This window comes from Sorex fumeus, unplaced genomic scaffold, assembly GCF_029834395.1.
Source record: "Sorex fumeus unplaced genomic scaffold, SorFum_2.1 ptg000044l, whole genome shotgun sequence".
Classification (NCBI taxonomy): domain Eukaryota; kingdom Metazoa; phylum Chordata; class Mammalia; order Eulipotyphla; family Soricidae; genus Sorex; species Sorex fumeus.
The window spans coordinates 65,302,615-65,328,454 of record NW_026606101.1 but is presented as its reverse complement, the minus strand read 5'-3'; the positions used below and the strand labels follow the sequence as shown (position 1 = coordinate 65,328,454).

Sequence of the window (25,840 nt, the reverse complement as noted above, 5' to 3'; positions counted from 1 at the left end):
CTGTGGTCTGACCCCAGGGCATCAGAACCAGCCTCCAGGGAAGGAACTAGAACAACTAAAGCCTCTCCCCTTCTAGGGTGTCTCTGCAGGGCACCAGGCTGCCCTAAGCAACCTCCCTCTTCTGCAGTGCGATCCCACACATAGGAGAGGAAGTGGAGGAGCTCAGAGCAGTAGAGGAACCAGGGCAGAGGGGGTTAAGCTGAGCTCTGATGTTTCAATAAAACCGCAGCTCCTCGCCACAGATACTGCCACTCTCATTATCTCTGTCAATCAGACCCGAGCAGCACAACTTCCAAGTTCTCTCTCTGGCTGACAAACTCTCTGTACATGTTCAAAGACCTTCCTGGGCTCCAGAAGCCCAATTACCAGCACTCCGACTTGCCTCTGCAATTCTCTTTCTTAAAGCTTTTCAATTGTCATCTGTAAAATCCTTTACTGTCGCCACCTCAGTGGTTTCCGATGAGTGGGGCTGCGGGCCCAGCCGCGGCTGGCTCTCTCCCAGGCCAGTTCAGAAGGCCTAGAAAAGCCCCCGGTCCTCACCCCTTCTGCAGAGAGCAGCACCGGGCTTCACGGCATTATTTTAGAGAAGCGCAACACAATTAGAATAAACTACTTTGCAGATATTCTCAGTCCCTTTGAAGCCCAGGTCAGCATCACATATATGGGAAGTCCTCCCTCCCCCACTGAAGTGTCTCCACACTCCCATGTATTAGCCACGCTGGATTGTGACCCCCCAGCCCTCATCCCAGGTCCCAGCAGAACCAGCAGGCACAATGCTTCGTCACAGTTAGCATGCATAGAGCATTCGTGGAATGGATGATTTGGGAATTTGGGAAGTCTACCAGCAGATATTCTCTTTGTTTCAGCATAGGTGGGTGCATTCACTGAGACTATCTTGAATGTCAAATCTTGCCTGTCAGACAATTGCATAATTCATTCTAGTGTGCAGAATTGTTCTTAATCGGATTAAAGCCTCTGGGCGGACAGGATGGGCTCTGCTCTCAGTGGCTCACAATTCTATCCCATCTGGCTGCCGTCTGGACGGAACCAGGGTGCGGCTGGATTCATGCAAGCAGTCTGGGCATCAGTTCTGACACTTGCTGATTTGACACACTCCAGGTGCCCACCCACTCGAGGCATGGATAATCCTGGATAATAGAGGACCTAGACCAGGTCGGCATCAGGGACCTGGTTATGGATGCAGCCTTTTCACCGGCTCAGCGCTGAAGCCGCTGCACCCAAGGGAGCTGGGAGCCTTGGCCCAGCAGCCCTGCTGCCTGAGCCTCCAGATCACCCCCTTGCTTAATGATCTGGGTGACTGCCATGGCTCCTGACCTGGCTGGAGACAGGATGTGGCGAAGGATCATTTCCCAAGCGTGCCAGAGCTCACGCACACAGGGGCAGCGGTCAGTCCTGCCTAGACAGCGGTCAGTCCTGCCTTTTGTTGCTTACAAGCTGAGAAAATGAACCCCCTAGGGGTGGTCTGGATGAAGGAAGGAAGAATGGAGTTGTGTGGGCTTTAGAAGCTGGGTATTCAGAACACAAAAGGAGAAGTGGTCCCAGGGGACCGCAAGGGTGCGCAGCAGCAGGGAGGACTTTTCAGTGGAGCCTTAACAAAGCAATCCTCGCCTCCTGTTGGTAGGAAACAAAGAGCCCTCCCCCAGAATGCCCTCCTTAGTGACGCACAGATGACCCTCTGAACTCCCCTGTGTCTTGTCCCTGAGGGGCATGGATCAGCATGGAATGGGGCCCATTCCTGTCGCTTTGGGAAGCCTGCCCAGCTGCCCACTCACTGAAGGAGGACTTGAACTCGAGTTTTTGGGGAGCTCTATAATTCCCCCTCTAGGTTTTAGACCACTTGCCTAGGGCCTTGTGAACTGCTCCCTATGTGCTCAGGAGTCCTCAGGAGGACCATGTGCCACCAGGGATCACACCTGGGTCTCCCGCCTGCAAAACCCACAGCACACTGAGCATCTCCCAGCTCTGCAAATCCTCTCAGAAAGCCGAGGGAGAGACCCCAGGCCAGACCACAGCAGGCCTGGATGGGAGCTTCCCCCTCAGACAGCTCATGGTCATACACAGGAGGGCACAGACGGGCACCTGGAGCAGGCTAGAAAGCCCTGCCGAGTTCAGGGCTTGAGTTACGCACAGTCCACAGCCATCCAGAACCAGCCTGGGGACCTTGATGATCACTGAGACTGTCACAGCATGTCCCTGGACCCCTTGGACACTTCAAGGTGAGATAATGGGCTGAAAACATGCAGGAGGGCTAACCACGCCATTGTCAGCAGGGTTCCCTGCATAGGGCCTGTGGTAGCCCAGGGCCATGGACACTCACATCTTGGTTGGACATGTCCCAGTAGGGCCTCTCTCCGAATGACATCACTTCCCACATGACAATCCCATAGCTCCAGACGTCACTGGCAGAAGTGAACTTGCGGTAGGCGATGGCCTCTGGAGCTGTCCATCTCACCGGGATCTTTCCTCCCTGTAAGGAAGAGAAACGGGGTCAGCCCTGTTCAGCTTCTGGCTGGAGGCAGGTGGAAGTGACTTTAACAGGCCTGTGCCGTGTCCTGTGAATGAGGACAGCAGGGCCAGGAGAACCTGGGAGCTTGGGTGGGTCTCAGACCTCATGCAAGCACAGAGAACTCTGGGTGACAGCCTGTACTGAAGCTTCATTTGCTCCCCAGAGCCCAACATACTTATCCTGATGACAGTCTCAGAAAAGCAGGTAGGAGGAGAGTAACTGTCAAAATGCAGTAAAACCTGAAATTCTGTAGTGTGTGAGACACAAGTTAGGGTTTTCATTGTTCCACAGAATGCTCAGTCACAACACTGGGGTCAGAAGGCAGGAGTCCGGATGGGAAGAGGAGGAACAACCTACTCCCAGATCACCCAGAACAGCTTCTGCCCTTTGTCCTGGAGTGTCACCGCAGGAGCAAGACTTTGCTCACTGGGCAGTGTGCAAACAGCCAGGGCTGAGAGTCCGGCAGACACAGCAGCCTCTCTGTCCTTCCTGGCCAGCGACATGCAGAGGCCAGGAACAGCTTTCTAAAGTGCTTCTCTGAGGTTCGTCTCTCTCTCTCTCTCTCTCTCTCTCTCTCTCTCTCTCTCTCTCTCTCTCTCTCTCTCTCCTTGCTCTCACACTCCTCCCTGGAAGTTTCCAATGTGTTGCTCAGCTTCTCTGCCAGACTTTGGCCCACTGGAACCTAAGAAGGGTATGGCCCATTCATTTCCTTGTCTATGAATAAGAACACACTGAGCACTGTCTGAGGAGCAGGGTGCTCTTTAAGGAATGGCCAAACTAGCCCAGCCAGAATCCCTGCCTTTGAGGTGCAGACAGCTGTAGGGAGGGAGACAAGAAAGAGAATCTTAAAATCTATTAAACAAGATGGAAAGTAATAAGGGTGAGGCTCAGGGCATGACAAGAGTTCTGGGAAGTTGTGGAGCCCCCTGGAGACAGGTTGGCTGGGGAACGTGGCTGGGAAGTATGAGGTTTTCTGTAGAATCTCAGCCCTAAGAGACTTTGGTCAGGTTGGGGTACTGGTACTATGCGATCTGGGACAAGTTACTTAAGCTCTTTGTTCCTCGGTTTCTCATTGGGCAGCCAGAGGCCATGACTGGACCTTAGTAGTCAGGATCTTCACTCTGTGCCATTGTTTCTACGCCATGTCCTCAATGCCAGTCAGGCTAAGGACAGGGGCAATAGGCTGGGCTAAGAGGACCAGGTGTGGCCAAGGGGCATTGAAGAGATGTGAATAGGGAACAACCAATGCTCTGTGGGCCTGAGTGAACTGTAGGGAAGGAAGGGGGGGACACTCGCCCTCAAACCTCATCATTCTGTGGAACCAACGTGACCCACTTTTGATTCTTCGTGCCAAGTATGACAAGTTTACTTCCTGACATCTTTTGGGGTCTAGACTCTACCTCCAGGAGACCCAAACACAGAAGTCTCTCAACCCCCACCCATTTGCTTCCGCCATGACTGGGGGAGGCTATTGGAGGTGGGAGCGACCCGGCTCTGCTCAAGGATCACTGCAGACGTGGTTGGCCAGGGTCGCCACAGGCATTAGTGCTTATCTGCCTGCCTGCCTTCCTTCCTTCCTTCCTTCCTTCCTTCCTTCCTTCCTTCCTTCCTTCCTTATTTCCTTCCTTCCTGCCTTCCTGCCTTCCTCCCTCTTTCTCTTTCTCTCTTTCTCTCTTTCTCTTTCTTTCTTTCTTTCTTTCTTTCTTTCTTTCTTTCTTTCACTCTTTCTTTCTTTCTCTTTCTTTCATTCATTCTTTCTTTCTTTTTCTCTCTACCTCACTATCTTTCTCTCCTCTTTTTCATTCTATCTTTTCAGCAATGTTCAGGAGCTATTTCTGGCTTGATACTCAGGGATCGCCCCAGTGCTCAGGAGACCACATGGAGCAGGAAATCAAACCCAGGAGCTTACACATGCAAGGCGATTGCTCTACATGGAGCCACATCCCTGGCTGGGAGAGGCTATTTTTATACTGACCATTCTCACGATCTGTTCACAGTACCAGAAATACATATTGGACTTTAGCAGAAATACCTTCTAATCTGTGCGTGGTTAATCTGAGCAAGAGTGAGAGCAAACAGCATATCATAGAGTGCATTTTCCCTTGCCTGGGAAGAATAAAGGCGATCTGACTGGCCTTCGTAGGTAGCATCTGGCTTCCTGACCTCCTCTAAGACCACGGCCGCTCTGGTGAGGAGAGAAGTCCTCAGCCCAAATGCCAGGAAAGTGACAGATGCCTGGGGGAAAGCTGGGCTGGCTGCAGCAGGAGGCTACTATCACCCCCACCACCACCACCACCACCACCACCACCACCACACACACACACACACACACACACACACACACACACTCCCCAGTAGGACTTCACGCTTTTTACTGGATTCTCTGCACGGCTCCTGGGATGGGCAGAGAGGCTGCATCCATGAAACTGGGCTTGGCAGACCCTTGAGCACATAAAGAACAGAGTCTGAGATCTCCGAGAGTCCAGGGTGCATGTCCATATTAGTGGAGAGGTGTTGTCACCTGGCAAAGACCAGCGAACAGGCTCTCTTTTCTCTCAAAATATTTGGGTTAAATGAGGTAGAAGACTACATTTAATTGTGAGTAGGTCAGTGAGCATATGGGAGTGTCAGCGTGACTTTATACTAATCTAAGTGCACGCGTATGTCATGTGAGAATGTGAGTGTGTACATGTGAGAAAGTTGTGTGTGTACGTGACACACAATATATGGAGGTGTGAATTGTACATGTGAAAATAGGAGTGTTTGTATGTATGTGTCAGAGAGTGTGTGAGTAAACAAATCTGTATATACTAGTATGAATGTATGCATGTGTGTGTATGTGAGTGTCCATATGTGAGAGTGTGTATCAGCCTGCACATGAGACTGTGAATGTGTGTATGTGAGAGTAAAGTGTATATATGTAGGAGAGAATGTATGGGTCAGTGTCTGAGGATGTGAGTGAATGTATGAGTATGTGAGTGTACATGAGAAGGTGAATGTATGTGGGTGTGAGTAAGTGAGTGTAAGTGTATGTGGGAGCAGGAGATGGCATGGTTGTGCAGAGCTGAATGAAGGAGGTGTGGCTGATCTGCGCAGTTCTGACCGAGTTGGGAAGGGGAGATGAGCCCATTGTTCCTCTGAATCTCCAAGAGGAGGCTGTGGAGTCTGAAGGTGTCCTCTCCGCCCAGTGCGGAGTAACCTCCCGGGCTACCACAACAGCTGCTGGGCTGCCTCTTCTGCATGTGAAACAGTGCAGACCTGCCGGCCAGGTCCACAGCCTGGCACCTCGTCCCGTGGGGCTCAGTGAACACAGGGTTTGACCTGTCATCATCACCCCTCATCCCAGCAGGTGGCAGAGCTTTCTCAAAGACCTGTCACTGCCCTGGACAGGCAGGTGACAGCTTGTCACCACCAGTTATTGCTAGAGCAGAGGACAGTGACCTCCACATAGAGCAGAGGGAAGCCAAAGTCGGAAGTGGAGGCGAGGGGGGCGTTCAGTGGGTGACATTAAACTCTCACTCTGACTTTCCAACCTCAAACCCTCTGCGCTGTCTCCTGAGGCTCAGAGGTGGTAATTATGGGGATGAGTCTTTAACGAGTCTGCCGCAGAAGATCTGTCAGCTTCGGGGGTGACGAGCAGCCCCATGGAGGGGACCAGAAGAAAGAGGAGTGGGCTGGGGTGGCAGCAGATGGGGTTTCTGCTAGTTAGAAGGAGGACAGGAAAGGCTCCTGAGGGAAAGGAGGCAGAACCAGAGCAGGGCGCTGAGGTTGCTGGGTGTGGGGCTGCATCCTCCCGGGAACCAGTTTCCCCAAAGCTGCTCCAGGGGAAACGTGAGCAAGTGTGTATATGTGATAAAGTTGTGTGTGTGTATGTGCGCATATGTGAGAATATGCGTGTTTGTAAGTATGTATGTGTCAGAGAATGTGAGTGAGCAAGTCTGTATATACTAGTGTGAATGTGTGTATTTGAGTGTGCATATGTGACTGTGTGTGTCAGTCTGTATCTGAGACTGTGAGTGTGTATGAGAATGAAGTGTATATATGTAGGAGAGAATGTATATGCCAGTATATATAAAAATTCTGGTGTCTGAGCGGTGGAGTACAGGAGAAAGAGCCTGCTTAGCACCAGGTCTTGGAGCTTCTGTGTTATATATTCCATGTATAAAGCTTGCCCCTACTCAGGGGTGAGGGGTACTCTAAAGACTGTGTACATGTGCATGTGTGCATGTGCGTGACCTGGTGGACTACAATAAGATATCTGGCTAGCAGATTAACTCCAATATAGTGACCTTCAGAGCAGCTTCTGGTCACTGTCACTGTCCTCCCGTTGTTCATAGATTTGCTCAAGCGGGTCCAGTAAAGTCTCCATTGGAGACTTTGTTGTTACTGTGTTTGGCATATCGAATACATCTCAGGTAGCTTGCCGGGCTCTCTGAGAGGGGCGGAGGAATCAAACTCGGGTTGGCCATGTTGGTTGCGTGCAAGGCAAATGCCCTACCACTGTGCTATCGCTCCAGCTTCAGAGCAGCTTCTGGTAGCCCACATTTGCCAGCAGGTACAACTAATGGGTGGAAGGAATCGGCGTGAAAGCCTTTCTGCTTGCAGCACCCTCTCCAGCAGTAATGGAAGTGCCAGCCAGCTGACTCACTGACCTGCCACAGTCACATGGGACAGGCCCCGCTCCACTCTGCTCCTCCAGCATGCCCAAGTGCAGTTTCCATTGACTATGTCTTAGTCTAGTATTGATTTTCTTGCTAGTTACATAGTCTACAGATGCCTGCTGGGGTAATATTTCTGAATATATGGGTGCTGTCATGATACTTTTTCTCCTCCATTCTGGGAAAGGCATGGTCTCAGATTAGCAAGAATCCTAACACTCATGAATATTGAGTATGGTGTTAGTTTACCAAACCCTGGAGTCATGATATATGAAGAATTCCCTTGATGTTTAAGAGTAACAAGTTTATGACCATCGGGCATTGGTTGTGAGTTTTATGTTACCCACTTTCTAAAAGGCTGGTCATCTACAAAACATATTAGGGTTATTTGGAAGATCCAACATGGTATATATAAGCAAGCCACTCAGATTGACCATACTATTAAACAAAAATTTATTGAGTGTTTTGTGCTCAGTGTGCTCACCCAGGAGGCACTGTGTCCAAGTTCTAACTTCCTGTGCCAGGAACATAACCTTATTTGGAAATTTTGTCTTTGCAGATGTAACCAAATAAGATGAATTCATACTGGTTTGTGGGCAGCTGTAAATCCCTGTGGTGTCCTCAGGGAAGACCATGTGAGGACACTGAAGCACCCAGGGGAGATAACCATGTGAAGACAAGGCAGAGATGGAAATGAATATTATAAGCAGAGGAACTCTCAGGACTGACAGCAACCACCAGAAACAAAGAGAGCGACATGGGACATTGATTTTAGAGCCTAGGAGAAGCATGTCTGATTAACACTTTGAATTTGAACCTCTAGCCTACAGAACTGTGGAATAAATTTTGTTTGGGGGTCACACCTGAAGATGTTCGGGACTTCTCTTGACTCTCCACTTCAGGATCATTCCTGGTGGACTCAGGGTACCATATGGGGTACTGAGGATCAAACCCCTGTCAGCTACAGGTCAGGAAAGCGCCATACCACTGTACTATATCCCTGGTCCCGTGAGAGAATAAATTTCTATGAAAAGAGTCATCCAGTTTGCATAACTCAGTTGCAGCAGACATTAGAATAAAATGCATCAAATATATAGTTTTATCAGGCACAGGTTTTAAACTCTTGCTAAGTCCCCTTGGCAGATCCTCCAGGCTACTCCTGTGAAGGAACTCTGTCAGGAGTGAGGGGCAGATCTAACATTCAGACTGCAGCCCTATGGATCTGCCACCGGTTATTCTAACATTTCTTCAGAGGTGGTGTCACATGGAACTCATCATACCTCAAAGAATGGTGCTTGCCTCTGAGTGGGTGAGGATGCCATGGGGATAAATGAGTGTGTGGGTGAGGGTACCATGGGGGCCAAGAGTGGTGGCTGAGGAAATCATAAGGGGTTTCGTATTGTGGATGAGGGCATCGTGGGTGTTCTGAGTGAATATTTCAGGGGGGTTATCTGAATGTCTGGGTGTGAAAAGTTCATTGGGATCTATCTGAGTATGGTGTGTGAGGGTGTCAAGGATGCCTAATGGAGTGGTGTTGGATGGGGAGTTTGTGGGGGAGCTGAGTAGTTAGAATGAAGAGTTTGAGGGAGGTGCTATTGTGAGTATGATAGGTAAAGCTATCACAGGGAACTGAGTGTTGTGGGGTGAGATCATCACAGATGGCTAAGTGAATGTTTTGGGATGAAGACATCTCGGGAACTGAGTGTTATGGTGGAGCTCTCTAAGTATTGCAGGAAAGACATCACTAGGGGCTGAGTATTGTCAATGAGGACATTGTGGGGTGGTTGTGTATTGGAATGAGGATTTGGGGGGTAACACCAAGGCATGTGCAGTGATGTGGTGATGTAGACCAGTCAGATGGGAGTTCTGATGAAGTCGCCAAACTCCTGGGTATATGGCTGCTTCCTGGCTGGAGGTATGGCATGCCTGGGGGAAAGCTCCACCCAGCCCAGTACTAAGATCCATGTATCACCCAGGGCTATCTGCAAACTCTTCATTGCACAGTGCTATGGAGGACATGCAAAGTCTTTCCTCTCTTCATAAGCCAGCAGAGGCCAGTGGTTTTCAAGTATGGTGGCCCATTGGAAGCATGCAGAGGAACTTGGTTAACTACCAGTGTCTATTCTAAGGTATTCAGCCTCCAGGAATGGGCAGAGCTTTTTTCTTGTGGGAACTTTATTATACAGCTATCAGTCACAGACAGTGGCCTGGCATGGTGGTTCTCTAACTTGTCTGTGCCAGGGAATCTTCTAGAAAGTCTCTTTAAAAACACATCACCAGGTCCTAACCCAGATTTTTGAGTTTACTAGTCCTGAGACACAGTTTGAGAACATATATTCCTCCCCCGTTACCAGAGTGGATGCCATAGGGAAACTAGCCCTTGGAACTGCAGCATAAGTCAAGAAACACGACTCCACTCTCTGCCACTGTCAGACACTGGGCTCACAATAGGGCCTCTTGGGATGAGCCCTGATGGATGCGACCAACGGAAAGTCCCTATCACGTGTCCCCACAGAGGCCATGAGTATTTGCCAACACTGAGCACCAAACGGCTGGAGCGATAGCACAGCAGTAGGGCGTTCGCCTTACAAGTGGCCAACATGGCCGACCCGAGTTCGATTCCTCCGCCCCTCTCGGAGAGCCCGGCAAGCTACCGAGAGTATCTCGCCCGCACCGCAGAGCCTGGCAAGCTACCCGTGACGTATTTCGGTATGCCAAACACAGTAACAACAAGTCTCATGATGGAGACGTTACTGGGCCCGCTCAAGTAAATCGATGAACAATGGAAGGACCGTGACCGTGAGCACCAAAGATCTTGAACCAATGAAGGAAAACAGGCAGTCAGCTGACTTTCCCAAAGTCTCCATCAAGAATATTGGTAATCCCAGCAAGAACTGGAATCCTTTTGCCCAGCAATGAGGTGGCAGGCTGACCCCTTCCCTGGGGCCCTAGCCATCCTGACACCTGGCCGAGCTGCCTTGGGGAGAGCTATCCGAAGCCCTGGCTGACATTCATACACAGATGTGCCTTCACACTGGGGGCTGCCACGTGCCACCCCCTCCCACTCTCCCCCAGAAGCCTACAGTGACTCGAAGTACCAAATTTCAAAAGGCATTTGGAATGAAGTTCTCTCTGGAAAAACACTCCAACTACACTGACCCATTTTCTCTCCAACTTAGATTTTTTTTTTTTACAGATAAGACCCACATCAACCAAGAAAGAAAAGGAGTTTCCACCCAAAAGGTTATCTTTCTGAATGTTCCCAGCTCCTCACAGCCAGTGGAAGTGACTTCTGGCTCCTGAATTGCAACGGAGTCTGTATAATATAGAGGCTGCTCCTCCTTCCCCAGGACACCAGGCATTTGCATGAAAACTGTCTCTCCATCTTCCCAGAGAGATCATCTGGCCCCGCTGCTTATTTCTTTGCAGAAGCCACAATCTTGATGGTGACACTATAATTTATTACCGAGCTCAGGATGATGATGCAACACACAGAGAAGGGGGACTTGAGGTGGGGAGCTGGCTGCAGAGACAGGTGAGCGTTTAGAGAGGATGGGCTTATTTGTCATGCAAATGGTCCAGGAGCAGAGAAAGGGGGCTGGGAGAACCGACAACCCAAAAAGACACACCGATTTTGGCGGCAGACAAAAATGGTTTCTAAATAGAATGTTTTTCAAAGCTTTTCCTAGAGGATTAGCTGTTCCTCCAAAATGAGTGACACAATGTGTTTTGTACTGGTAATAAAATATGTGATTTGAATAACTACAAATGGAGAGATTTATAGTCAGTGGGGTCCTCGCTGCCTCTCCCCTGGGCGTTGTGAGCACCGAAACCCTTCTGCGAGATGCTGCGAAAGGTAATTGCTGCCCAAACATCATTTCCCAGCAGCTAGAGAAAGGCCTATTTGGACATAAATTAACTAAAAATATGCGGATGATAGTGTTTCATGTGTGAAGAACAGAAAGGCTACTTGGTGACGTGCCACAGCTGGAAACAAAATCTCCTTCTTCAACAAATCGACTTTATTTCTCTGTACTACACTGGCAGGGCAGACAGCTGTCTTTTACTACCCACACCCCAAATAACTCCTGATGGCTAAAATGTGGGCTCATCATCATTTTGTTGTTGTTGTTGTTGTTGTTGTTGTTTCATCCTACGCAGCGTTTCTCGAGTTTCTAATTAAACAGCAAGGGGAGAGACAAGGGCTGGATTCCCTGGCGGCTCTTACAAGCAGGCAACGGGCAGTTTCTCTGGGACGGTAGAGACGAAGGGAATACCATGTTTGCCCTGAGGAGGGCACTGTTCCAGGAATGCCCCAGCGGAACTCTGCTTAGTAACTGGCTCACTTGGCCCCTCCTGGTGCAATCCTAGTAGCCTGGAGCTGGGCATGGTGATTCAGTGAACCTAATGGGTTTAGTTTCCCAAAGGGTGGAGTGACAGCTTACAAAGGGCGCTGGTGCCCATCCGTGACCCAATGGGCAAGAATGTGTCTGTGGTTTTGAAACAAAACTCTGCCCTGTCCCTTCCAACCCTGCTAGGAACGGGGTGCAGGTATGAACCTTCAGGTCCTGTGGATGACAAGGGCTGCTGGAGAACCAGGACACGGCAGGATGGAGGATAGTGGGGGAGTCACTGAGCTCCCTTCCAGGATCACAGCCAGTGCCTTGGCCTGGAAATGAGACAGGAACTTTGCTCCTTCCGGGAGCCTCCTGCTCACTGCTTTTTTGAGAGACTCCGGGGCTCTCCTGCTGGTGCCCTTCTCTCCGAGGCTCTGGTCTTGTCCAGAGAGCCCCCACCTTTGCCCAGGAGCCTCAAGCCCACACCCAGGCATGCGTGCTGTCTACCTGTTCCTCTTCCTTAGCTGCAGGAGGGAGGGGAGGCGCTGCAGAAGGAGAATGGGGCTGCATCTCCGGCTTCTCCCCCTACGGGATAGACTGGCTCCAGCCAGCGCTTCCCAAACTTCTCTTGAGCTTTGCAGACAGCTCAGAGGTGACTCTGAGCCTCCTCACAGAGGTGACTCTGGCCTGTACATCTTTGCCCTGTCTCTTTGGAGCACACCCTTTCGATATGCGTACAGCAATAGCCTTCACTGACAGCATAATTTGGGGGTGGCCTTCCCAACGTCTGTAGGTCACGCCTCTAATCCTCCCCCCACCTTCCCCCAGCAGCTATTTTAGAAAGAATCAGCCCCATTACGTGACTGACACCCTGCCCGTTCCCTGCACTGCACTCTCCTCTTGGCACAGCCTCTCCCCCAAACAAAACCGGCAGCTCTAACCAAGTCACTTAACCACTCTGTCTCACCGTTCCCACCTGCCAGTGGGGATAATAATGCTTAATTATCACAGAGGGGTGTATGAGGAGCCGTCAGCTCCTGCTGGTGCTATTGTGAGGGTGCACAGAGGCTGCTTGGCACCCGGGGCCCAGGCTGGCCTGTTCTCAGCCTGTCTTGGTGGGCCCCTGCTGCTGATCGAAAGAGAGACCAGAGTCGGCCAGAGCCAACCCCTAGTGCAGACATGGAGGCACCCCTTCCTGGGCCCCTTCTCCCTCGAGGACATGAGCCAGGCCTCAAACCCCGTTTCACAGACACTGGCTGCTGTCGGGGAGAGGAGGATGCCTGGGCCTGCTCCCAGGAAAGGCGGAACTGCTTGTCCCTGTCCAAACCCCATGATGCCTCTGAGAGAGGGGGCAAAAAGATGAGGGAGAAACGCAGCGGAGAGTGCCCGAGGGTGAGCTGCAGCTTTTCCCTCTGCAGGAAAAGGAGTCCAGCCCCTCGGCCACAGCACCATAGCCCACCCCCCGGGAGTTTGGGGATCTGACATTTTTTAGATTTGGGGAATGTGCATGAGACAAGGCCTATTAATGTATACTGCGAAGTAAAGGGGGAACACTGGATTGCTCTCTGTCTACTAAGGCAGTGTGACTAGGCGCTGGGGGCGAGTCTGTGGGAACGGGAACCTCCCACTGTTGGAACTCTTGACTGCCAAGAGGAGTGGGGGCAGGAAGGTTTTCTTCCCAAATTTGAAATGATCATTTCTTAGCATCATTGTTGAGGAACCTCATGGACCAGCTCTGACAGCATGAGGGACAGCATGAGGGACACAGGCAGGGTAGTCAGATCTTTAGGTCTCAGCCCAGCAGGACCCCCAACAGACCCCCAACCCAGCTAGACTCTGCTTAATACAGGCACCAGAGTCTCGAAGAATGCAACAAAATCACCAATACCAAAGAAGGGATTGCAAAAATGTTTCATATTTTAAAAAATCTGGCAAAGAAATACAATACCTGATCCTATACTGGATACTGTACTAAAGAGAAAAAGTGCTACAAAGACATTTTTGGGTCCATTAAGAAAATTAGAACACAGAGAGTCGGAGGAAGTATTTTATCCGTGTGGCATAATTGAAGTCAATAGCTGGATTCTAGTTATAACTCTAGTGTACAGTACACTTGTATGAGAGAACCTCTTTCTTCTAACAAAATATAAAAACACATTAAGCATGTGGGAGTAAAAAGTCACATTACCCGTAACATAGCTTCCGAGAGTTTAGGGGAGAAAAAAAGATATGTGAGTGTGTGAGAGGGCGGGGGAAAGCAATGAATATAGACTTGGAGTAAAAATGACAATAGTGAAGTATCTGCACCAAGATAACAGTGTTTGTATTCTTCTTGGAATTTTGTTAGAGATTATTAATATGTATTTTGAACACTCTGTCCCAGAAATTTCTTCTTGAGAATTTTATTATGGAATTTATTACAGAAACAGCTACCCAAGTGCACAGACAGATCTATGAAAAGAAACTCATTGAAAAAATGTTTGAAATCATCCTTGATCGAGACTGGGGATATAACTCGGTGGTAGAACACTTGTCTTGCACATATAAGGTCCTGGTTTTGATCCCTGGTACAGGAAGGAAAGAAGGAAGGGAGGGAAGGAAGGAAGGAACAAAAGAAGGAAGGAAGGAAGGAAAGATGGCAGGAAGGAAGGAAGGAAGGAAGGAAGGAAGGAAGGAAGGAAGGAAGGAAGGAAGGCGAAATAATGACAAATCAAGAGTCACCTAGGTTCTCATCCCAAAAAGCCGTTCAGTCATGTCTCCTGTCCATTCCCAAAAGGATGCCTGATCCAGAGCCTGAGGAACTGACCAGGGCAGCAGAATGAGGCCTACAAAGGTATGAAAGTGGTGCTGAGAGGAGAAAGGGTCACGTTCCTGATATGTCATTCATTAAGCAAGTTCATCTCTAGGAGACCATAGAGCACACACACAAAGAATAAACACATACAAAGATGGGAAGGAAACACGCATCAGTGGCAATGAGTTGGAGACATCGGGGATCGGCTCTGCTTCACATTTAACTTGACGTACCCCTTCATTTTAAATTGATTATATCAAGAAAACAATCCTGTTCCCTAAATACAGGATTCTAGGACCTTCTTTGGGTCCCTTTATTTGGATGGGCAAGTCTTTCTCCCTGTCCGCTCTGGGATCAGTCCTCTCAGATGAGGGTAGAAGGAAAATACGATGGCCTGCAGTCTGGGGAGGAAAGTTGTTAATCACAGCCACCAAATGCCACAGAAAAAGGTCAAGTTCAGGAAGGAAAGAGCAGAAACGGAGGGTTCCCTGCTCCCACTTCAGAGGACTTCACTGCCTTTGGGACCGCCACACAGCTTCCTGGCTCACAGGCTTCATCCTAACCTACTTTTCTTCTACTTGGCCTCTCAGGTCTCCTGGGACATGTTTGTCACTCATTAATTAATTTCTTAATTCACTCCACAAGCAATTGCTGAGCAGCCTGTGAAAGCTCAGGAGAGCTTTGATGAAAGAGGCGGCCAGGCCAGTTGCTGGGAGAGGATACAGGGGCGGGGGGGGGGGGGGGGAGGCACATGGCGAGGGAGAAAGGGAGAGAGGGAGTGAAGGCTCTGAGGAGCAACTGAGTGGTCTGGAGGTAGGCGGGCACAGGCAGGAAAAACTGTTTCCAAGCACAGTAGGTGGACACTGCACTACGAATCCAACACCCTTGATTGATCTTCACCTCTTCTTCCTTTCTGTTGGCCTACAAAGGAGTTGCCAGAGGATACCCACTCAATGTGTGCAGGGAACCTTAATGGACAGGCGTACATGTTAGCCAAGACTTTGTCTACCTTGTCTTCTTTGTAAGGGGGTGGGTGGTGCATGGACTAGTGATTTGTGCCACAAATGACTATGCTCATGCCACACTCCTGGCTCCATGCTCAGAAATTACTCCTGGTGGTTCTTGTGAAGAACATACGCAGTACCAGAGATCTGGGTCTGCTATGTCCAACGCAAGTATTTTAACCCCTGGACCAGTTTGTGTCCTACCTTGTCTGTTTCTCCACTACTAATTAATTTCTCCACTTTCAAACTTAGTGGAGACACTATATCTTCCCATGGCTCAGAAAGCCAGGTCTTGGACTTGCACCCACACTCCAGATCCAAACTATCCCATTTAATGGATCTAGAAGGCTGCTCTTCAATCCCCCACCTGTCTTTCTTAGATCCACGAGAACACAGGACCAGATTGACCATCTCGATGTTCCAATAGCAGCAGGGTTGGGATCTTCAGAGGAGAAGAGATCCCTTATGTTTCTGTTCTTCTCACCCTGAATTTGACCTTTTCCCATTGTAGTTTTTCATGGGTCTTGTCACCAGTCTCATCTACTAAATTTGGGGCCTTCCTACGCTTGCCATGGGCCTCAAACCTATACTGGGAACTTCAGGGACTCTGTTTCTGAATTTTCTGGAACTGTAACAGTCATAGAAGCACCTCTTGCTGAAACAGACTCTCTTCAAAGGGATCAGATCCCCCCTCCCCCAGTAGTAAATAGAATTGCCCAATTTTCACAAGCATTGGTAATTTTCCAGAATTCCCCCAAATCCTATAATGCTCTATGATCTAGGAACCTATATTCAATTGTTTCTTAGGAATTGGAAAGCCTTACATGATCATCAACAGAAGTCAAGGGAAGTTCTGAAAAGTTCCCAATGTGGCCTCTGCTCATGTCAGCAGAAGCCTCCCTATCTATCCTGGTTTATTCTGGGGATTCTATATCCTACAGGTACTTTCCAAGTCCTCTAAGATTATATTTCTATCCCATCCCTAAAGTGTTCGACTGTACTGCCTGTGGCATAGGGTAGGTGGGGTTAGGATTGGGAGAGAACAACGTCAATACCCTAGCTCTCGGCTGCAAAGCAGCCTGGGACAGGGAGGCAGAAACTGAAAGGCCAGCCCCTTCGGAAGATAGTAGAGGAGTTGTCTGCTCCCCATTCATCATGTTCCTTCTCCCCCTCTCTCAAGCAATCACAGTTTGTTATCTTCAAAGGCACCAACAGAGTGGAGAGTGATGGAGCAAGACCAGGTCCGAAAGGCCACAGCTTAGCACCCGGATTGGCAGCCTGGGAAGAGATGAAAATCTTAGTGTTTTGGATAAAAGGTCATCCCAAGAGCTCCTAGGCAAAAATCAAAGGGAATGAGACTTTTCCAGAAGTTTGTTAGAGTGAGTTTCCCAGCAGGACAAAGAAAAATTTGATTTCATTATGGAACTATCAACCAAACAATGCCCGTGTGGATGACAAGTGGGAGAGTTAGAAAACATTCCTTTGAAGTCACTAATAGAGACTGATTCAGACAAGAATAATTAATAGGTGAATTGCCAAATTAATTGGTCAATCAATATATGCCAGCTTGGAGCATCTAAGTTTTGATACAGAGTAGAATATTTGCATGGTTATGGACATGCAAATATATTTACATGGACAAGTTTGTCCTTCCATAGACAGCTTGTCAGTTACAAGAGAATGCATAGGCAACATCTACTGGATGGAAGTGTATATTGGATAAGTTAGACACAATATTTGACAAGGTAACTAAAATTAATAATCCAAAGAGGGGCAAATAGGCATATACATCTTCAGAAAATATCCTAACAAGGACACAATACTTTGAGGGATTCTGACCAAGAAGTTAGAACCAAAATCTAATTTTGAGGACATCAGAAAACTTCAAAAATAATAATGTGGAAAAGAAAAGTGACTGCAGTCTCAAAAAAAAAAATCAAAGACATAAAAAACAAAGAAAGCTAAGTGGAGTTATTCTAGATTAAAGGAGACTAAAAGGATGTAACTACTAAATTCAGGATTTGGTTCTAGCTTACACATCCCGGAAGACATTCTCTTCTAATAAAGATTGATTTGGACAAAATTAAAACCTAATCCATGCAGATATTGACTTAAAAGACTGTACATATAGTTATAGATCAATATTATTTTAACAATTTAAAAAAATCTGATACATAATATAAATTTCTTCAGAAAACTTATTTTGAAATTTTAACTAGTTTCTTTAAAATTTTTTTACTTGATTGTACAACCAGGTATGGCACTAAAACTCTCCAACCAAACACTGGCATTTTTTTTCTATGTTGTTTGAATAGAGAAGCCAATAAGGAAAAATATAAGTCATTTCTGTCATCAATTCAAATGCATACAGCCAACTGCGATAGCACAGCGGTAGGGCGTTTGCCTTGCATGCAGCCAACATGACCAACCTGAGTTCAATTCCTCCTCCCCTCTCGGAGAGCACGGCAAGATACCGAGAGTATCTCGCCCGCATGGCAGAGCCTGGCAAGCTACTCGTGATGTATTCGATATGACAAACACAGTAACAACAAAATCTCCAATGGAGACGTTACTGGGCCCGCTTGAGCAAATTGATGAACAACGGGAGGACAGTGACAGTCAGTGACAGTGACAGCCAACAATGGGCTGGAGTGATAGCAGAGCGGGTAGGGCATTTGCATTGCACGTGGCCAACTCAGCTGACCTGGGTTTGATTCCTCCGCCCCTCTCGGAGAGCCCGGCAAGCTACTGAGAGTATCTCACCCACATGGCAAAGCCTGCCAAGCTACCCTTGACGTATTCGATATGCCAAACACAAAAACAAGTCTCACAATGGAGACGTTACTAGTGCCCACTTGAGCAAATCGATGAGCAACAGGAGGACTACAGTGTTACAGTCAACAAAATGCAATGTAGAGACTTTCCTCCAATTGAAGCTCCTAAAATAGTACAAATTTTCCTGGAAACTTCTTGACTAATATTGTACATAGTTTGTATAGTGCCTCCTAAGGCTGGAAAAGTACAGTTGAGGAATAAAAATTGACCACAGGAATTGTCCTATAACCACACTTGGTCCTCAATACTATACAAATCCTGTACTTAGTAGTGAAAAATTCTGTTTGCAAGGAGAATTTGCAAGGACTTTGGTATCTGAAGAAGATAAGAGAGGAGGCTGAGAGCTGAAGATGCATAAAGATATAGTGCAGTGGTAGAGCACTTGCCTTGCATATGTTAGCCCTGGGTTGAATCCCTAGCACCAAGGGGAGGGAGGGAGAGAGAGAGAGAGAGAGAGAGAGAGAGAGAGAGAGAGAGAGAGAGAGAGAGAGAGAGAGAGAGAGGGAGGATGGAGGCTGGGTCCTGATTCACTGACTCAATTCCTATAGATCTAGGACATGGAGGTAAGAATACTGGCTTTCTGGATAGAGAGGCATTCTGGAAACTCAAATACAAAGGTAAATTCAGGTTTTTCCCCCCTACCCCTTGTTTCATATATGTCTCATAACATAATTGCTTTTTCATTTTGATATTAAAAATTCTAAATATTTCCCTTACCTACTGAAGGCTCATTTATTTGTCTAAATGGAATGTATGCTTCCTGAAGGTGACTGAATGAACTCTAATTTCCCAATGCAGGCATTTCTGTTATAATGTCATATGCACATTTGGAAAAAAACTCATATTCTGCCAAATTGCACAATAAAATAACAGAGCCTACTGGAGTAAAAACTACATTTGGAGCACACCATTCAACATGTAACAAAAACACAATAATCCTAATAAAAATAACAGAGCAGGTAAATTACAACCTTCATTTGTGCCAGCAGATCCCTCACTCCACCCTTTCCAGATTAAACTCTAAATTTTGTGCTTCTGGAGATACAGGTCCTAGAAGGCATTCATATCTCATAGAACTCAGTTTTATCAAAATGAAAATTCTGTCTCATAGGGTAGCTTTCTCTACCAAAAATTAAAATTCAACATAGAGAAAAATGTTTTCATACTTTACTCTGAGCTTTACTAGACAGTGCAAAATAAAGGTATTCTAGAAGCCATAAAATCAACTATTATTTGCTTTCCTTTCATTTTTTTTTCTTGAAGGTCTTCAGACTATGCTAAAGATTTCCTTTTAATTTTAAGACAGTTTGACTCTGACTGATTTAGGACTTAAGTACCCTGGAGATGGGCAACTGAGAAAGCACAGGGGTGTAGGCACTTGCCTTTCAGAGGTTGACTTCTATTCTTCCCTAGCATCACACATGTTCTCCCATATATCACCAATAATGATACATAAGCATAGAGCCAGAAGTAAGCCCAGAGTACACCAGATGTGGCCCCCAAACCACCCTGAAGGCCAAAAACAAAACAAAACAAATCCTCCCAAGAATGTCTTGGGAAAAGAGAAGCATAGGTCACACATCATGTTGACATCACCCTGAGAGAAATAGATTTACATTGAGGAAACAGGCATTCCATTTCAATTCCTATTTTTATGTGCTATGGTGGGGGAAGAGCAAATGACCATTTACTGAGTTTACACAGGCACCAACGTCTTTGCTGGGCACTTAACATATTTACTATGACCCTATGTTTCACTGCTACATGGAGTTAAATTTTTGCCCTCATTTTCAGGTTAGATAACTGAGGGTCATAAAAAAAAATACCTTACTCAGCTTACAAAATGTGTGAGTAGCAGAGTCAGAGTTTAAATTTGGGACTTGTTACTGTCCACATTTGGTTAGGTGTTCTATTAGGATCCCCCACTTGCATTACTAACTTAAAGAAAATTGTTCCATTCATTGATGGTTATAGTAGCCAATTATAGTTTATATTTAGCATAATTATGTGTGAATTATATTTATGTTTAGCATTTGATATATTGTGGAAACAGATATCTCTCCCAACACAGGTGAAAGAGTCAGAATAATTGACCATGATATTCTGATTTACAATAATATATATATGTTATATGCATTTGGTCTTTGTCCTGATTGAGGCACAGAGCTCTTAAGATTCTGGGTAAGTGATATAAAGGGTAAAGGTGTCTTTTGTTAATGAAATGATTTGGGTCGTGGTTGCTTTGGAGAACAACCATGAGATTAGAGGGTTGGAATTTTTCAGCCCTATCTGCCTATCTCTCTGCCTATCTCTCTGTCTCCCTACAACTCTGGGCTATGTCGATTGCCAATCACCAGTTATGATGAAGCCTCCCTATAACCCAGGCAGATAAGGTTTGAAGAACTCTGGGCTGGTGAAATGTGGAGATTTGGGGAGTAGAGTACTAGGAGGGGATGTAGAAGTACCACATTCTTTCTCCATCCCTTCCCCTCTGTATATCTCCATCAGGATTTTCTGTGTTGTGCTCTTTTGTGATAAGCCAGTGTTCTAATAAGAAAAATGTTTCTCTGAATTCTGTGAGCTGTTCTAGTTAATTACCAGTAGGATAATGGGCATCAAAAACCAATACAAATAAACAACAAAATACTTAATGCTGAGATTTAAATGCCCATGCTTTATTTACTTACTAAAATAATTTTCTAATACTGAGAAGTGTTATAGAATGTTAATAATTATTTTAGGGTAACAGAACCATAGCATATGCAATAGGAAAAAAATTTGGGAGGAATATAAACTTTCTTCAAGTTCTACTAAGATATTAGCACTGGTTAACCTCTCGCCTTCCTTCACCTCTTCCCTAACACCCCCAGCTATTACTGGTCAAATCTTTATACTCCCAATTTCTTAGGGTACAACATACAACTACAATGGTACAACAAACCATCATATTGGGTGGTTTTAATTCATTTAAATGTCTTTTAAATCATTGTGATGTGTATGAAAAGCACATGAATCCACAATACTTGGCAATTTGGGGTGAAGTCTCCTAAGATTCCTTATTATCATCTATGACCCCTGGAGTAGACCTTCTTAAGAAATTCCCAGAAGTGATGGGGTCTAAAGTTAGAACCCCATGCTTGCTTCAGGATCAAAACTCTGAGCTGTATTCCCCAAATACTCATCTCTACTGACAGTCCATACACTGAATGTGCATGCACAAAGCAAGCACCCTGTCCCACCTGGCACTGAATACGATGATGTTAAGTGGCTGAGTTGGCCTTAGACACAACTTTGCATTTTAATAGAACTTCCACAATTAATGCATACAAGTTAGCCTGACTCATCAGCGAAATCCCTTCCTCTCCGCTCTCCCCAGTGCTTGGTGCCCTGGCCACCAGAGAAAAAAAAAAGGAAGACTGAACAGGTCATTTGGAAAAGATTGTCATTGCTGATTAAGAAAAAAAAATAAACCACCTCCAACAAAGGGAAGAGCAGGCCGTGAAGAGAGATGAGCAGCCCGTGCAAACAGAATCCAAGGCTTTGAACTTTTCCTGGCGCCATTTTCCTTTGTATCAATCCCCCAGATGGCTCATATTCTCTAAGTGAGCAATATTAGCGGAAGTCTACACGAGTCTTTCCACTAAGCAGCTTCTTTCCCTGTTTCTGATTCTCTTGCTTTCTCACAGGGAAAGGGTTTACTTGAATGCTTTTGTGGGAGGATTAAAATAAAATCTTCACCTCTCAAATCCTTCCAGCATATTCCCCCTGCAGCTAGAGTACCTGCAGAGTGAGCTTTAGCAGAGCTGCCTTTGATCATCAACCCTCCCAGTCTTTCCCTTTCTCGCTAGACTTGATCTCTTTCTCTCTGGCTTAGATTCTAACTCACTCTCTCTTTTGCCTCTGGATCTATAAACTCTACTGGAAGAGACTTGCTAGGCTGCCTTCAGATGTTTGAATTCGGCTTTCCCAACGGAGGTGTAATACGCTCAGCCTTGATACTGCTGGTTGGGGGCTACTGGGGTCTTTAGAAAATCGCTCTTGCTTCTGTGTGCTTTGCAGGGCTGGATTGAAGGGCCTGGATTTGCTTCCTTGGATAAACACCTCACCTTCTAGAGATTTGCTAGGCCCACAGGCTTCTTTTAGACTCTGCTCAGTGAAGGTTCATGGGCCAATCCCTAGGAGGTCCTGGCGATCCTTTTACCTCTGTCATGAGGTGAACACCTCCCCCTCTCCCAGTACAAATCTCTGATAAGGCATAGCTGGAGGGAGATTTGCAAAAATCTCTCCTAATCTCAAGGCTAGTCTGGGCCTTTAGATGTCTGAGTAGGTTAACTATCCTGCCTTAGCTGACCTTTTGAAGACAGTGTTTCACCGGTGACTGCCCTGTGAACTCAACAGACGAGGAGCTTAAGAGTTTTGTTTTGCTGTTTTATTTGTGCTTTTCCTGGGCATTTTCCTCCAGCTCCTGATTCATTCCAAATGTGCATCCGAGACTCTGGCTGTGTGTCCCACCACATCCTTTGGAGAATAAGGATCCATCCACCACACACCTCTCCAGGATGGGCAGCGTCTGAGTGAACTCGCTAAAACTACACCAACAAATGGGTAACAACCCAAATTATAACAGAGCCCTAGCAAGGCCAATCTACTTGGTTTTACTGGTCATCATTCCTCCCTTCTTCCTAACATTAGTCAAATCAGCCTGTTGAGTCTCGAGTTAGCATTCCAGATACTTTCTAGCTTCTCCCCAGTCACACTCTCCTCATACCCTTATAACTTCATCCTTCCTCCATTTTCCCACCCATTCATCAAACAAGCAGTTACTGGGGACCTTTTCAGTTTGACAGCCCAGTTAATTTCCAAATCCTCTGGGAACCAATCCCATCCCCCTCTCCTACTTTTGCTCCAAGGAGATCTCTTTACTCAAAGCTTATGGCTCTAAACTTTTATTTATTAAGCACCCCATCAAGAAAATAAGCCTATATCTTAGTGAATGATTTACAGATATGGCTGCCAGTCAACATATTAAGTAGAAATAAAGTTTAATTTCCTTCTCTGGCAGAGGTCCTTGCCTCTTGCCAGAAATCAATGATCCTGGATTGATTGCTTCACTGACTTTTTGACCGACTCTTGTTGAGTCCTCAGTCAAGTAGTAAAATCTGGCTTACCTTTCTCTGCTAGGAACCCTTCCAACTGGGAGTCTCAACCTTCAGTCTTCGATCTTTACAAGGTTCCTAGCTCTGACCCCAAATACTGAACCCAGTATCTCCTTCTGGCTATTCTCTTCCTCTACCCCACAGTAGACAGCTAGAGCAAAGTTACTGTGAGCATCCCCGCATCTCCGTGCTGACTCACCATTCCTTGCCATTTTTCCCAACATCCCCTTTGGTTCTTTCCACAGGAGATTCACTCCTTTCCCTCTCTGTGCTTTGACAAAAGCTTCTCCCACATCCACCTCTTGTCCATACTCAGTTTCACTGAGAAAGCAGGATCTGTGTCCAGTGAGGAGATGGGAGGGGTGTGTAAATGGTTTCCTATGAGGCGCTGGTCACGTTTTCCTAATTAACACCTTTTCAGCCTCGAGTTTCAGCCCAGATATTCCTTCCTTACATGCTTGCTCAGTGCTTCTCTATAGCCCCTAACAACTGTAATGACCTAGTTAATGACACAATTCACTGTTTAACATCTATCTTTGTGCTAGGAAAGAAATGCAAGGAGCTCGGAAACCATCAGTCCTGCTAACTGCTGTGCCTCACGCACACTAAGTGCTCAATAGATGTGTTGGCTGGGAGTTCAGCTCATTGAAGCACCACCCTGTTTAATGGCAGGAATGATGACAGGCACACGGGGGGTAGGGATGTGCCCCCCAGATCCAGGCACCAGGCTCAGAGCAGAGAGAAAGCTGACTAGGACTGACTCCTGTCCCCAGGGCATGAACTGGCTCCAGCTCTGAAATACTAACCCCATCCCACTCATACTAATAATATACCAGCCTTACTAAGAATAATTATGCTGAGTCTTTTTCAAAAGGGCATTCCAGCCCAGGCTTGATATCCCTAACTGAGCATCTGGTGACAAAGTGACCCAGGGAGAGATGGCAGAGGAAGGAGGTTGGGAGAGGGATTACTTGAGTGGCATTTGAATCATCCTCCCCTCGGCTTAATTAATGCTACAAAAGTATGTCCAGGGGACCAGGACTGGGTATGATTCTTGCTGCAATTAAAAGGTCCCCCTGCCACCTTATCCTTGCTTGTCTTCATTCCTTTCCACTTTCTAAGTCTACCCAAGAGACAGCCTGTTTCCCAAGCTTAGTGACTAAAAGAAGAGCCAGAAATCATCATTTGAAAACGGCCTCACAAGGGAATGCTCAGATCAGACAAGGAGACGTAGAATTTCAAAGTGCAAGTGACCAGGAACTGTGGGCAATATGGAGTTGGACCTGGGGGTGCTACACTGGGAACAAGCAAACCTTTCTGCTTCAGAAAGATGTAGGTCCTTGTCTGAGCTGAAATCTGTCAGGCAGGATCAACCTAATGTTAGAGCAACTTCTGAAAGTATGGCCCATGCACAGGGGGTTTCCTGAAGCCTCAAAGGAAGGATTACCTTTGAGACAGTTTAATGCTTTGTTTGCACCTTTGAAGTATTAAGTACATTATAAAGGCAAACCTCTACAACAGAGTAATGTAGCAGTCAAACTCACTTCCAAACAGAGATGAGGGAGGGACAGCAAGCCCCCTTTCACTCAGACTAGGACCTGGGTCTCTTACTCTGCTTCTCACTTACGCTTCTTGGCTACTGTGCTACGTACATGCTGGTCATGTGCCTACTGAGCCAGGAGGATGGCCGATGGGATTCATGGACCCCATGCCCACCGAATGCCAGTCATCCACAAGGATTGGCAGAGTATTGCTGGGCCTGGTGGAACAGAAGGCTTGGGAAGGGCATACCAGGACCAGAGACAAGAATCCAACTCAGCCTCACACCCCTCACTCCCATGTCAAGGAACAGTGGTGATTGGCCCCCCTCAGGATGCATCAGTAAAAAGAAGTGTCCTAGAGTTCACAGCTGACACTTCCCCTGTGCTGGATGGGCTCAGGATCTAGCCCAAGGGTGAGGAATGCTCTAAGATCCCAGCAGTTGACTTTCATCTTTTATTTTAATTATTAGGGGTTTTTTTGTTTTTTGGCTTTGAAGACTTTTGAGAGAAACTAATTACATTTCCCAGAGAGTAAAGAGCTTTCAGTCACAGGTAAGAAAGACCTCAACAAGTAACCTGAATGGCCTTTGTTTCATGAGCACTTATTTACCATAAAGGATGGGAGCTAACCTTGAGTTCAGCCCTGTCCAGTTCACTGATCATGATGACAATGACATGACAGCAGGTTCTGCTAATCTGACGGCTGCTAGGTCTAGACATGAGAGGGGTGTGTGGGGTTTTGTTTGTTTTTGGTGTGTGTTTGTTTTTTGGGTCACACTCTGTTATGATCAAAACTTCCTCTTGCCTCTGTTCTTAGGGATGACTCCTGGCTACTCTCCAGGAACCATATGTGGCACTGAAGATTCAAATCGGCTTTGACTCCTTTACCATTTCTCTGGTTCCAGGAAGTATGGTGTAGGTGAATCTCCATATTGAGTGGCATCCTTCATAGTTCTGTCCCTAAGTCCTCAAAACCAATTCTGACTGA

At 46.8% G+C, this 25,840-nt stretch overlaps 1 protein-coding gene across 2 annotated transcripts in view; it reads right to left on the bottom strand.

The window, feature by feature from the left end:
• EPHB1 (EPH receptor B1) overlaps positions 1 to 25,840 on the bottom strand; it is a 397,511-nt gene that overhangs the window by 10,721 nt on the left and 360,950 nt on the right. For both annotated transcript variants that reach the window (XM_056121704.1, XM_056121703.1), the window contains one exon: positions 2,339 to 2,488. In XM_056121704.1, coding sequence (XP_055977679.1) covers positions 2,339 to 2,488 — 150 coding nt within the window. The remainder of the gene's footprint in view (positions 1 to 2,338; positions 2,489 to 25,840) is intronic.